This window comes from Salvelinus fontinalis, chromosome 7 (assembly GCF_029448725.1).
Source record: "Salvelinus fontinalis isolate EN_2023a chromosome 7, ASM2944872v1, whole genome shotgun sequence".
Taxonomy (NCBI): domain Eukaryota; kingdom Metazoa; phylum Chordata; class Actinopteri; order Salmoniformes; family Salmonidae; genus Salvelinus; species Salvelinus fontinalis.
Window position 1 is genome coordinate 8,119,164 of NC_074671.1, and position 13,065 is coordinate 8,132,228.

At 40.1% G+C, this 13,065-nt stretch overlaps 1 protein-coding gene across 1 annotated transcript in view; it reads right to left on the bottom strand.

Annotated features, from left to right (window-relative positions):
* The window catches only part of LOC129858884 (collagen alpha-1(XI) chain-like), a 269,909-nt gene that overhangs the window by 158,490 nt on the left and 98,354 nt on the right, over positions 1-13,065 (bottom strand). The window contains 1 exon segment of the mRNA XM_055928121.1: positions 2,790-2,843. Within this exon segment, the coding sequence (XP_055784096.1) occupies positions 2,790-2,843 (54 nt within the window).

Consider the following 13,065-nt stretch of genomic DNA (forward strand, 5'->3'; position numbering starts at 1 on the left):
TAGTGAAGACATCAACACTATGAAAGTCCATATTATGGCAAGAACAGCTCAATTAAGCAAAGAGAAGCGACAGAACATCATTACTTTAAGACATGAAGGTCAGTCAATACTAAACAAGAGCATTCGTAAAAAATATCAGGCGCTATGATTAAACTGTCTGTCATGAGGACCGCCACAGTTAAGGAAGACCCAGAGTTCTCTCTGCTGCAGAGGATACGTTCATTACTAGCCTCAGAAATTGCAGCCCAAATAAATGCTTCACAGAGATCCAGTAACAGACACATCTCAACATCAACTGTTCAGAGGAGACTGCGTGAATCAGGCCTTCATGGTCAAATTGCTGCAAAGAAACCACTATTAAAGGACACCAATGCGAAGAAGAGACTTACTTGGGCTAAGAAACACGAGCCATGGACATTAGACCGGTGGAAATCTGTCCTTTGGTCTGATGAGACTAAATATGAGATTTTTGGTACCAACCGCCGTGTCTTTGTGAAACGCAGAGTAGGTGAACGGATGATCTCCACATGTGGTTCCCACCGTGAAGCATGGAGGAGGTGGTATGATGGTGTGGGTGCTTTGCTGTAGACACTTTCTGTTATTTATTTAGAATTAAGGTACAGTTAACCAGCATGGCTACCACAGCATTCTGCAGAGATATGCCATCCCATCTGGTTTGTGATAAGTGGGACTATCATTTGTTTTTCAACAGGACAATGACCCAAAACACCTCCAGGCTGTGTAAGGGCTATTAGACCAAGATGGAGAGTGACCTGGTGACCTGGATGACCTGGCCTCCACAATTACCAGACCTCAACCCAATTGAGTTGGTTTGGGATGATTTGGACTGCAGAGTGAAGGAAAAGCAGCCAACAAGTGCTCAGCATATGTGGGAACTCCTTCAAGACTGTTGGAAAAGCATTCCAGGTGAAGTTGGTTGAAAGAATGCAAAGAGTGTTCAAAGCTGTCATCAAAGCGAAGGGTGGTGTCACGAATACTACCGAAGGTGACTCCCCTTCCCGTGCGTGTGGCACTCGGCGGTCGTCGTAGCCGGTCTACTAGCTGCCACCGATCCCTTTTTCCTTTTCGTTTATGTCTGTCTAATTGTTTTCACCTGTTTCTTGTTGGGCTTTTGGGAGGTGTACTATTTAGGTTAGTTTCGCCCGCTAGTGTTTGTGCGGGCTTATTGTGTGTTCATGTTACGTCAGGAGTGGATTATTTTGATTGTGGGTTTTTCGCTGTCCAGTTTATTTTAAACAGTTGGTCTGTGGGTTGTGTTTGCGCCAGTGTTTTGGCGTCACCCTTTTGTACCTGTTCCTGTTTTCACTGTGGACATTAAAGCGTTTTGTTCACGTAAACTTCTGCTCTCTCTGCGCCTGACTCTACACCCATCATTCTCCTGGCGTTACAGGTGGCTATTTGAAGAATCTTAAATATAAAATATATTTGGATTTGTTTAACACTTTTTTGGTTACTACATGATTCCATATGTGTTATTTCATAGTTTTGATGTCTTCACTATTATTCTGCAATGTCGGAAATAGTAAAAATAAAGAAAAACGCTTGAATGAGTAGGTGTGTACAAACCTTTGACTGCTACAGTATATTTATATATTTATTTATCTATACTACACTACCATTCAAAGGTTTGGGGTCACTTAGAAATGTTGTGGTTTTTGAAAGAAAAGCAAATTTTTGCTATTAAAATAACATCATATTGATCAGAAATACAGTGTAGACATTGTTAATGTTGTAAATGAGTTGTAAATGAATCCAACGTGCCATTGGAACACAGGAGTGATGGTTGCTGATAATGGGCCTCTGTACGACTATGTAGATATTCCATTAAAAAAAATCAGCCGTTTCCAGCTACAATAGTCATTTACAACATTAACAATGTCTACACTGTATTTCTGATCAATTTGATGTTTATTTTAATGGACAAAAATGTTGCTTTTCTTTCAAAAACAAAGACATTTCTAAGTGACCCCAAACTTTTGAAAGGTAGTGTATTATTAGGGTATGTATTTTTTTACAAATGACTCTATTGCTGAAAGTACTCAAAACCGATGTTTAGGATTTGAGGCTGTTATAGGTCAAACAAGCTGCTATTACTAGAAGCCTACATCATCAGTCATGTATGACCTTTGACCTTCTGGTGTTTATAAAACCCACGTCTCTAGCTTGACGTGAAGATACTGTCTGTCGTCTGAGATAATGTCTGAAATACTGTATACTGTCTGTGGTACTGTTACTGTCTGTGATTCTGTATACTGTCTAATACTGTAAACTGTATGTTACTGTATACTGTCTGTAATACTGTGCATTGTCTGTAATACTGTATACTGTCTGTAGTCTGAGATAATGTCTGAAATACTGTATACTGTCTGTGGTACTGTTACTGTCTGTGATTCTGTATACTGTCTAATACTGTAAACTGTCTGTTACTGCATACTGTCTGTAATACTGTATACTGTATGTAGTCTGAGATAATGTCTGAAATACTGTATACTGTCTGTGGTACTGTTACTGTCTGTGATTCTGTATACTGTCTAATACTGTAAACTGTATGTTACTGTATACTGTCTGTAATACTGTGCATTGTCTGTAATACTGTATACTGTCTGTAATACTGTATACTGTCTGTAATACTGTATACTGTCTGTAATACTGTACACTGTCTGTAATACTGTATACTGCCTATAATACTGTACACTGTCTATAATACTGTACACTGTCTGTAATACTGTATACTTTCTATAATACTGTACACTGTCTGTAATACTCACTTGTGTCCCTGGGATCCCCTGCTGACCCGGTGGTCCCGGCTCTCCTTGAGGTCCCTAAACAAAGAGACCATCAATCTGACAAGGAGTTAAGAGCACAGCAGACCGTATCTACAGTATGTCTGTCAGTCAGAAGATGGACGCTTCCACAATTTAAGGAGATGTTTGGGCTAATGTAAGCTACGGCAGTGTCTACGCTCAGTACTTTAGGGACTGAAGTAAAATACAAAACACTTCTGGTTGATATAGTAGAGAAATAGTTGACATTGCACTGTACCGGGCCCGGTTTCACCGATAGCAATGGAATTTATTCTTATGAGTGTTTCAACGATGCACGTTTCCTACAACGGCCGGAGATGTAACATGCGTTTCCCAAAACGCCATGCAGAGATAGCGGTCGTTAAGTACGTTGGAAAAGGATCGAAAAGGGAGCTCTGGTCTCGGATTTCTCCATTCAAATCTTTCCGTAACATGAATTATTTCCCAATACTGATAAAGGATCAGCTCCTAAAGAGATACGTATTTGTTGTTGTTGTTGATGTTTATTGTCACATACGCCAGATACACTATACAGTGGCATGAAAAACTGTGAACCCTTTGGAATTACCTGGATATCTGCATAAATTGGTCATAACATTTGATCTGATCTTCATCTAAGTCACAACAATAGACACACACAGTTTTCTTAAACTAATAACAAACAATTATACGTTTTCATGTCTTTATTGAACACACCGTGTAAACATTCACAGTGCAGGGTGGGAAAAGTATGTATATTTAATAACTGGTTGACCATCCTTTGGCAGCAATAACCTCAACCAAACGTTTTCTGTAGTTGCGGATCAGACCTGCACAACGGTCAGGAGGAATTTTGGACCATTCCTCTTTACAAAACTGTTTCAGTTCAGCAATATTCTTGGGATGTCTGGTGTGAACTGCTCTCTTGAGGTCATGCCACAGCATCTCAATCAGGTTGAGGTCAGGACTCTGACTGGACCACTCCAGAAGGCGTATTTTCTTCTGTTGAAGCCATTCTGTTGTTGATTTACTTCTGTGTTCTGGGTTGTTGCCCTGTTGCATCACCTAACTTCTATTGAGCTTCAATTGGCAGACAGATGGTTGGTGTGCTGTGCCTTTTTCCTCCACACATAGTGTTGTGTCTTCCTTCCAAACAACTCATCTTTAGTTTCATCTGTCCACAGAACATTTTGGTGCATCCAGGTGGACTTTTGCAAATTTCAGACGTGCAGCAATGTTTTTTTGGGACAGCAGTGGCTTCTTCCGTGGTGTCCTCCCATGAACACCATTCTTGTTTAGTGTTTTACGTATCGTAGACTCGTTAAGAGAGATGTTAGCATGTTCCAGAGATTTCTGCAAGTCTTTAGATGACACTCAAGGATTCTTCTTAACCTCATTGAGCATTCTGTACTGTGCTCTTGCAGTCGTCTTTGCAGGACGGCCACTCCTAGGGAGAGTAGCAACAGTGCTGAACTTTCTCCATTTATAGACACTTGGTCTTACCGTGGACTGATGAACAACAAGGCTTTTAGAGATACTTTTGTAACCCTTTCCAGCTTTATGCAAGTCAACAATTCTTAATCTTAGTTCTTCTGAGATCTCGTTTGTTCGAGGCATGGTTCACATCAGGCAATGCTTCTTGTGAATAGCAAACTCAAATTGTGTGAGTGTTTTTGTAGGGCAACGCATCTCTAACCAACATCTCCAACCTCGTCTCATTGTTTGGACTCCAGGTTAGCTGACTCCTGACTCTAATTAGCTTTTGGAGAAGTCAGTAGCCTAGGGGTTCACATACTTTTCCCAACCTACACTGTGAATGTTTATATTATGGATTCAATATAGACAAGAAAAATACAATAATGTGTGTGTTATTAGTTTAAGCACACTGTGTTTGCCTATTGTTGTGACTTAGATGAAGATCAGATTTAAATTGATTACCAAGCCTTAGTTCACCATGCACAATGCCAAGTGTTGGCTGGAGTGGTGTAAAGCTCACTGTCATTGGATTCTGGAGCAGTGGAAATGTGTTCTCTTGAGTAATGAATCACGCTTCACCATCTGACAGTCCAACGGACGAATCTGGGTTTTGGCGGATGCCAAGAGAACACTACCTGCCCGAATGCATAGTGCCAACTGTAAAGTTTGGTGGGGAATGATGGTATGGGGCTGTTTTTCATGGTTCAGGCCCCTTAGTTCCAGTGAAGGGAAATCCTAACTCTACAGCATACAATTACATTGTAGACAATTTTATGCTTACAATTTTGTGGAAACAGTTTTGGGAAGACCCTTTCCTGTTTCAGCATGACAATGCCCCCGTGCACAAAGCGAGGTCCATATAGAAATGGTTTGTTGAGATCCGTGTGGAAGCATTTAACTGGCCTGCACAGAGCCCTGACCTCAACCACATTGAACATCTTTGGGATGAATTGGAACGCTGACTTCGAGCCAGGCCTACTCGCCCAACATCACTAATGCTCTTGTGGTTGAATGGAAGCAAGTCCTCTTAGGAATGTTCCAGCATCTAGTGGAAAGCCTTCCCAGAAGAGTGGAGGCTGTTACAGCAGCAAAGGAGGGACCGACTTCATATCAATGCCCATGATTTTGGAATGAGATGTTCGACTAGCAGGTGTCCACATACTTTAGTGTATTACTACCTACGGCTGCAAATGTTGAGCTGGCTTATTGGCTTAGCCTACCCAATAGAAATTCACTAAAATCACCGATTTGGCACATCGTTGGTCACATGTTAGGCTAAACATAATGAAATGTATTGAGACAAATTAATGACAGTAGCCTACAAGTAGCAAAATAGAACTCAATTGATTGAACATTAAATGTATTTCAATAGGATTGAAATAGGCCTTTAGCCTACTGTTTATATTTGAATGCAGTCATCTCTGTTTATATTTGAATGCAGTCATCTCTGATTATATTTTAATGCAGTCATCTCTGTTTATATTTGAATGCAGTCATCTCTGTTTATATTTGAATGCAGTCATCTCTGATTATATTTTAATGCAGTCATCTCTGTTTATATTTTAATGCAGTCATCTCTGTTTATATTTTAACGCAGTCATCTCTGTTTATATTCTAACGCAGTCATCTCTGTTTATATTTTAATGCAGTCATCTCTGTTTATATTCTAACGCAGTCATCTCTGTTTATATTCTAACGCAGTCATCTCTGTTTATATTCTAACGCAGTCATCTCTGTTTATATTCTAACGCAGTCATCTCTGTTTATATTCTAACGCAGTCATCTCTGTTTATATTTTAACGCAGTCATCTCTGTTTATATTCTAACGCAGTCATCTCTGTTTATATTTGAATGCAGTCATCTCTGTTTATATTTTAATGCAGTCATCTCTGTTTATATTTTAATGCAGTCATCTCTGTTTATATTTTAATGCAGTCATATCTGATTATATTCTAATGCAGTCATCTCTGTTTATATTTTAATGCAGTCATCTCGGTTTATATTTTAATGCAGTCATCTCTGTTTATATTTTAATGCAGTCATCTCTGATTATATTTTAATGCAGTCATCTCTGTTTATATTTTAATGCAGTCATCTCTGTTTATATTTTAATGCAGTCATCTCTGTTTATATTTTAATGCAGTCATCTCTGTTTATATTTTAATGCAGTCATATCTGATTATATTTTAATGCAGTCATCTCTGATTATATTCTAATGCAGTCATCTCTGTTTATATTTTAATGCAGTCATCTCGGTTTATATTCTAATGCAGTCATCTCTGATTATATTCTAATGCAGTCATCTCTGTTTATATTTTAATGCAGGCATCTCTGTTTATATTTTAATGCAGTCATCTCTGTTTATATTCTAATGCAGTCATCTCTGTTTATATTTTAATGCAGTCATCTCTGTTTATATTCTAATGCAGTCATCTCTGTTTATATTCTAATGCAGTCATCTCTGTTTATATTTTAATGCAGTCATCTCTGTTTATATTTTAATGCAGTCATCTCTGATTATATTCTAATGCAGTCATCTCTGTTTATATTCTAATGCAGTCATCTCTGTTTATATTTGAATGCAGTCATCTCTGTTTATATTTTAATGCAGTCATCTCTGTTTATATTTTAATGCAGTCATATCTGATTATATTTTAATGCAGTCATCTCTGATTATATTCTAATGCAGTCATCTCTGTTTATATTTTAATGCAGTCATCTCGGTTTATATTCTAATGCAGTCATCTCTGATTATATTCTAATGCAGTCATCTCTGTTTATATTTTAATGCAGGCACCTCTGTTTATATTTTAATGCAGTCATCTCTGTTTATATTTTAATGCAGTCATCTCTGTTTATATTTTAATGCAGTCATCTCTGTTTATATTCTAATGCAGTCATCTCTGTTTATATTCTAATGCAGTCATCTCTGATTATATTCTAATGCAGTCACCTCTGTTTATATTTTAATGCAGTCACCTCTGATTATATTCTAATGCAGTCATCTCTGTTTATATTCTAATGCAGTCATCTCTGTTTATATTCTAATGCAGTCATCTCTGTTTATATTCTAATGCAGTCATCTCTGTTTATATTTTAATGCAGTCATCTCTGATTATATTCTAATGCAGTCATCTCTGTTTATATTCTAATGCAGTCATCTCTGTTTATATTCTAATGCAGTCATCTCTGTTTATATTCTAATGCAGTCATCTCTGTTTATATTCTAATGCAGTCATCTCTGTTTATATTCTAATGCAGTCATCTCTGATTATATTCTAATGCAGTCATCTCTGTTTATATTCTAATGCAGTCATCTCTGTTTATATTCTAACGCAGTCATCTCTGTTTATATTCTAATGCAGTCATCTCTGTTTATATTTTAATGCAGTCATCTCTGTTTATATTTTAATATATTATATTATATTTTTATTTGAAACATATTGTATTATTATTAAACATATTATCAATTGTAAAAACATTGGCAACTATGTATTTGTAGTCAGCTTTGTTCTGAGGTTATCGGCGGGTCAACAGAGAGACGGATAAACCACGTGATTATGTGTTTAGCAGAGATCTTTTGTGTATAAAGTAATGCCGGCGGGGCAAAAACCAGCTTCTATGGACACACTGAGCTGTTCTACGAGTGGTCTGAGGCAGGCGTTAGATTCCAAGCGTCTTCAGGTGCAACGTTAATAACGATGGTTTTGGGAATAATCTCGGAGATTTAACGATGCTCCTACGAAGGTTCTAACGATGGACTTAAGATGCTTTTGGGAAACCGGGCCCTGGGCTGTACTGTTGCTAGGGTACTGAGCTGAATAATGAACATGGTCTCCCCTGTACAATATTAATATACACTGAGTGTACAAAACATTAAGAACACCTGATGAATCCAGGAGAAATCTATGATCCCTTATTGATGTTTTCTCAGGCCGTTTACAATTGAAAATTATTGAAGCTCACTGTTCCTCTGTAATATCTGGCATGCTGACTGTTCCTCCATAATATCTGTCATGCTGACTGTTCCTCCGTAGTATCTGGCATGCTGACTGTTCCTCTATAATATCTGGCATGCTGACTGTTCCTCCATAATATCTGTCATGCTGACTGTTCCTCCATATTATCTGGCATGCTGACTGTTCCTCCGTAATATCTGGCATGCTGACTGTTCCTCCATAATATCTGGCATGCTGACTGTTCCTCTATAATATCTGGCATGCTGACTGTTCCTCCATAATATCTGGCATGCTGACTGTTCCTCTATAATATCTGTCATGCTGACTGTTCCTCTATAATATCTGGCATGCTGACTGTTCCTCCATAATATCTGGCATGCTGACTGTTCCTCCATAATATCTGGCATGCTGACTGTTCCTCCGTAATATCTGGCATGCTGACTGTTCCTCTGTAATATCTGGCATGCTGACTGTTCCTCTGTAATATCTGGCATGCTGACTGTTCCTCTGTAATATCTGGCATGCTGACTGTTCCTCTGTAATATCTGGCATGCTGACTGTTCCTCTATAATATCTGTCATGCTGACTGTTCCTCCATAATATCTGTCATGCTGACTGTTCCTCCATAATATCTGGCATGCTGACTGTTCCTCTGTAATATCTGGCATGCTGACTGTTCCTCTATAATATCTGTCATGCTGACTGTTCCTCTATAATATCTGGCATGCTGACTGTTCCTCCATAATATCTGGCATGCTGACTGTTCCTCCATAATATCTGGCATGCTGACTGTTCCTCCATAATATCTGGCATGCTGACTGTTCCTCTGTAATATCTGGCATGCTGACTGTTCCTCTGTAATATCTGGCATTCTGACTGTTCCTCCATAATATCTGTCATGCTGACTGTTCCTCCATAATATCTGGCATGCTGACTGTTCCTCCATAATATCTGGCATGCTGACTGTTCCTCCATAATATCTGGCATGCTGACTGTTCCTCCATAATATCTGGCATGCTGACTGTTCCTCCATAATATCTGGCATGCTGACTGTTCCTCCATAATATCTGGCATGCTGACTGTTCCCCCATAATATCTGGCATGCTGACTGTTCCTCTATAATACCTGGCATGCTGACTGTTCCTCTATAATATCTTGCATGCTGACTGTTCCTCCATAATATCTGGCATGCTGACTGTTCCTCTGTAATATCTGGCATGCTGACTGTTCCTCCATAATATCTGGCATAGTGACTGTTCCTCTATAATATCTGGCATGCTGACTGTTCCTCTATAATATCTGGCATGCTGACTGTTCCTCTATAATATCTGGCATGCTGACTGTTCCTCCATAATATCTGGCATGCTGACTGTTCCTCTATAATATCTGGCATGCTGACTGTTCCTCTATAATATCTGGCATGCTGACTGTTCATCCATAATATCTGGCATGCTGACTGTTCCTCCATAATATCTGGCATGCTGACTGTTCCTCCATAATATCTGGCATGTTGACTGTTCCTCCATAATATCTGGCATGCTGACTGTTCCTCCATAATATCTGGCATGCTGACTGTTCCTCCGTAATATCATCTGGCATGCTGACTGTTCCTCCATAATATCTGGCATGCTGACTGTTCCTCTGTAATATCATCTGGCATGCTGACTGTTCCTCCATAATATCTGGCATAGTGACTGTTCCTCCGTAGTATCATCTGGCATGCTGACTGTTCCTCCATAATATCTGGCATGCTGACTGTTCCTCTGTAGTATCATCTGGCATGCTGACTGTTCCTCTGTAATATCTGGCATGCTGACTGTTCCTCTGTAATATCATCTGGCATGCTGACTGTTCCTCCATAATATCTGGCATAGTGACTGTTCCTCCGTAGTATCATCTGGCATGCTGACTGTTCCTCCATAATATCTGGCATGCTGACTGTTCCTCTGTAGTATCATCTGGCATGCTGACTGTTCCTCTGTAATATCTGGCATGCTGCCTGTTCCTCCATAATATCTGGCATGCTGACTGTTCCTCCATAATATCTGGCATGCTGACTGTTCCTCCATAATATCTGGCATGCTGACTGTTCCTCCATAATATCTGTCATGCTGACTGTTCCTCCATATTATCTGGCATGCTGACTGTTCCTCTATAATATCTGGCATGCTGACTGTTCCTCCATAATATCTGGCATAGTGACTGTTCCTCCATAATATCTGGCATGCTGACTGTTCCTCCATAATATCTGGCATGCTGACTGTTCCTCCATAATATCTGGCATGCTGACTGTTCCTCCATAATATCTGGCATGCTGACTGTTCCTCTATAATATCTGGCATGCTGACTGTTCCTCCATAATATCTGGCATGCTGACTGTTCCTCCATAATATCTGGCATGCTGACTGTTCCTCTGTAATATCTGGCATGCTGACTGTTCCTCTGTAACATCTGGCATGCTGACTGTTCCTCCATAATATCTGGCATGCTGACTGTTCCTCTATAATATCTGGCATGCTGACTGTTCCTCTGTAATATCTGGCATGCTGACTGTTCCTCCATAATATCTGTCATGCTGACTGTTCCTCCATAATATCTGGCATGCTGACTGTTCCTCCATAATATCTGGCATGCTGACTGTTCCTCCATAATATCTGGCATGCTGACTGTTCCTCCGTAATATCTGTCATGCTGACTGTTCCTCCGTAGTATCATCTGGCATGCTGACTGTTCCTCTATAACATCTGGCATGCTGACTGTTCCTCCATAATATCTGGCATGCTGACTGTTCCTCCATAATATCTGGCATGCTGACTGTTCCTCTATAATATCTGGCATGCTGACTGTTCCTCTATAACATCTGGCATGCTGACTGTTCCTCCATAATATCTGGCATGCTGACTGTTCCTCCATAATATCTGGCATGCTGACTGTTCCTCCATATTATCTGGCATGCTGACTGTTCCTCTATAATATCTGTCATGCTGACTGTTCCTCTATAATATCTGTCTTGCTGACTGTTCCTCTATAACATCTGGCATGCTGACTGTTCCTCCATAATATCTGGCATGCTGACTGTTCCTCTATAATATCTGTCATGCTGACTGTTCCTCTATAATATCTGGCATGCTGACTGTTCCTCCATAATATCTGGCATGCTGACTGTTCCTCTGTAATATCTGGCATGCTGACTGTTCCTCTGTAATATCTGGCATGCTGACTGTTCCTCTGTAATATCTGGCATGCTGACTGTTCCTCTGTAATATCTGGCATGCTGACTGTTTGTCCATAATATCTGTCATGCTGACTGTTCCTCCATAATATCTGACAGGCTGACTGTTCCTCCATAATATCTGGCATTCTCATCAGCTGGCTCTGGTCTACTACGCCCCAGTGGCCCCACCCCGATCAGAAAAAAAATAGGGAGTGGGTTGTCTTGCTTTCTCTACCGTCTCTGGCCTGACCTACAGCATAAATGATGTCACTCCACCTAGAGCTTACAAGCACACAGTTTGATCTTTGACCTCCAGAGCTGAACCTATCCTAAACAAGGATAACCTGTGGTAGACTACCCTCCTCTCTGAAGACAGAGTCTTGGTAATGTAGACTACCCTCCTCTCTGAAGACAAATAGAGTCTAGGTAATGTAGACTACCCTCCTCTCTGAAGACAAATAGAGTCTTGGTAATGTAGACTACCCTCCTCTCTGGAGACAAATATAGTCTTGGTAATGTAGACTACCCTCCTCTCTGAAGACAAATAGTCTTGGTAATGTAGACTGCCTTCCTCTCTAAAGACAAATAGAGTCTTGGTAATGTAGACTACCCTCCTCTCTGAAGACAGAGTCTTGGTAATGTAGACTACCCTCCTCTCTGAAGACAAATAGAGTCTTGGTAATGTAGACTACCCTCCTCTCTGAAGACAAATAGAGTCTTGGTAATGTAGACTACCCTCCTCTCTGAAGACAGAGTCTTGGTAATGTAGACTACCCTCCTCTCTGAAGACAAATAGAGTCTTGGTAATGTAGACTACCCTCCTCTCTGAAGACAAATTGTGACGTTCCTGACCTGTTTTCCTTTGTCTTGTATTTATTTAGTTTGTCAGGGCGTGAGTTGGGTGGGTTTGTCTATGTGTGATTTTCTATGTTGGGATTTTTGTGTTCGGCCTGGTATGATTCTCAATCAGAGGCAGCTGTCAATCGTTGTCCCTGATTGAGAATCATACTTAGGCAGCCGGGGTTTCACGTGTGTTTTTGTGGGTGTTTGTTTCCGTGTTTGTGTTTTCACCACACGGTACTGTATAGGTTTCTGCAAATCGTTTATTTGTTTTGTAAGTCAGTTTCAGTTTTGTTATAATAAATCATCATGAACACTAAACACTCCGCGTATTGGTCCGATCCGTCTCGCTTCTCCTCGTTCGAGGAGGAGGAAGATTTTGACACCCGTTACACAAATAGAGTCTTGGTAAGGTAGACTACCCTCCTCTCTGGAGACAAATAGAGTATTGGTAATGAAGAATGCCCTCCTCTCTGAAGACAAATAGTCTTGGTAATGTAGACTACCCTCCTCTCTGGTGACAAATAGAGTCTTGGTAATGTAGACTACCCTCCTCTCTGGAGACAAATAGAGTCTTGGTAATGTAGACTACCCTCCTCTCTGGAGACAAATAGAGTCTTGGTAATGTAGACTACCCTCCTCTCTGGAGACAAATAGAGTCTTGGTAATGTAGACTACCCTCCTCTCTGGAGACAAATAGTCTTGGTAATGTAGACTACCCTCCTCTCTGAAGACAAATAGAGTCTTGGTAATGTAGACTACCCTCCTCTCT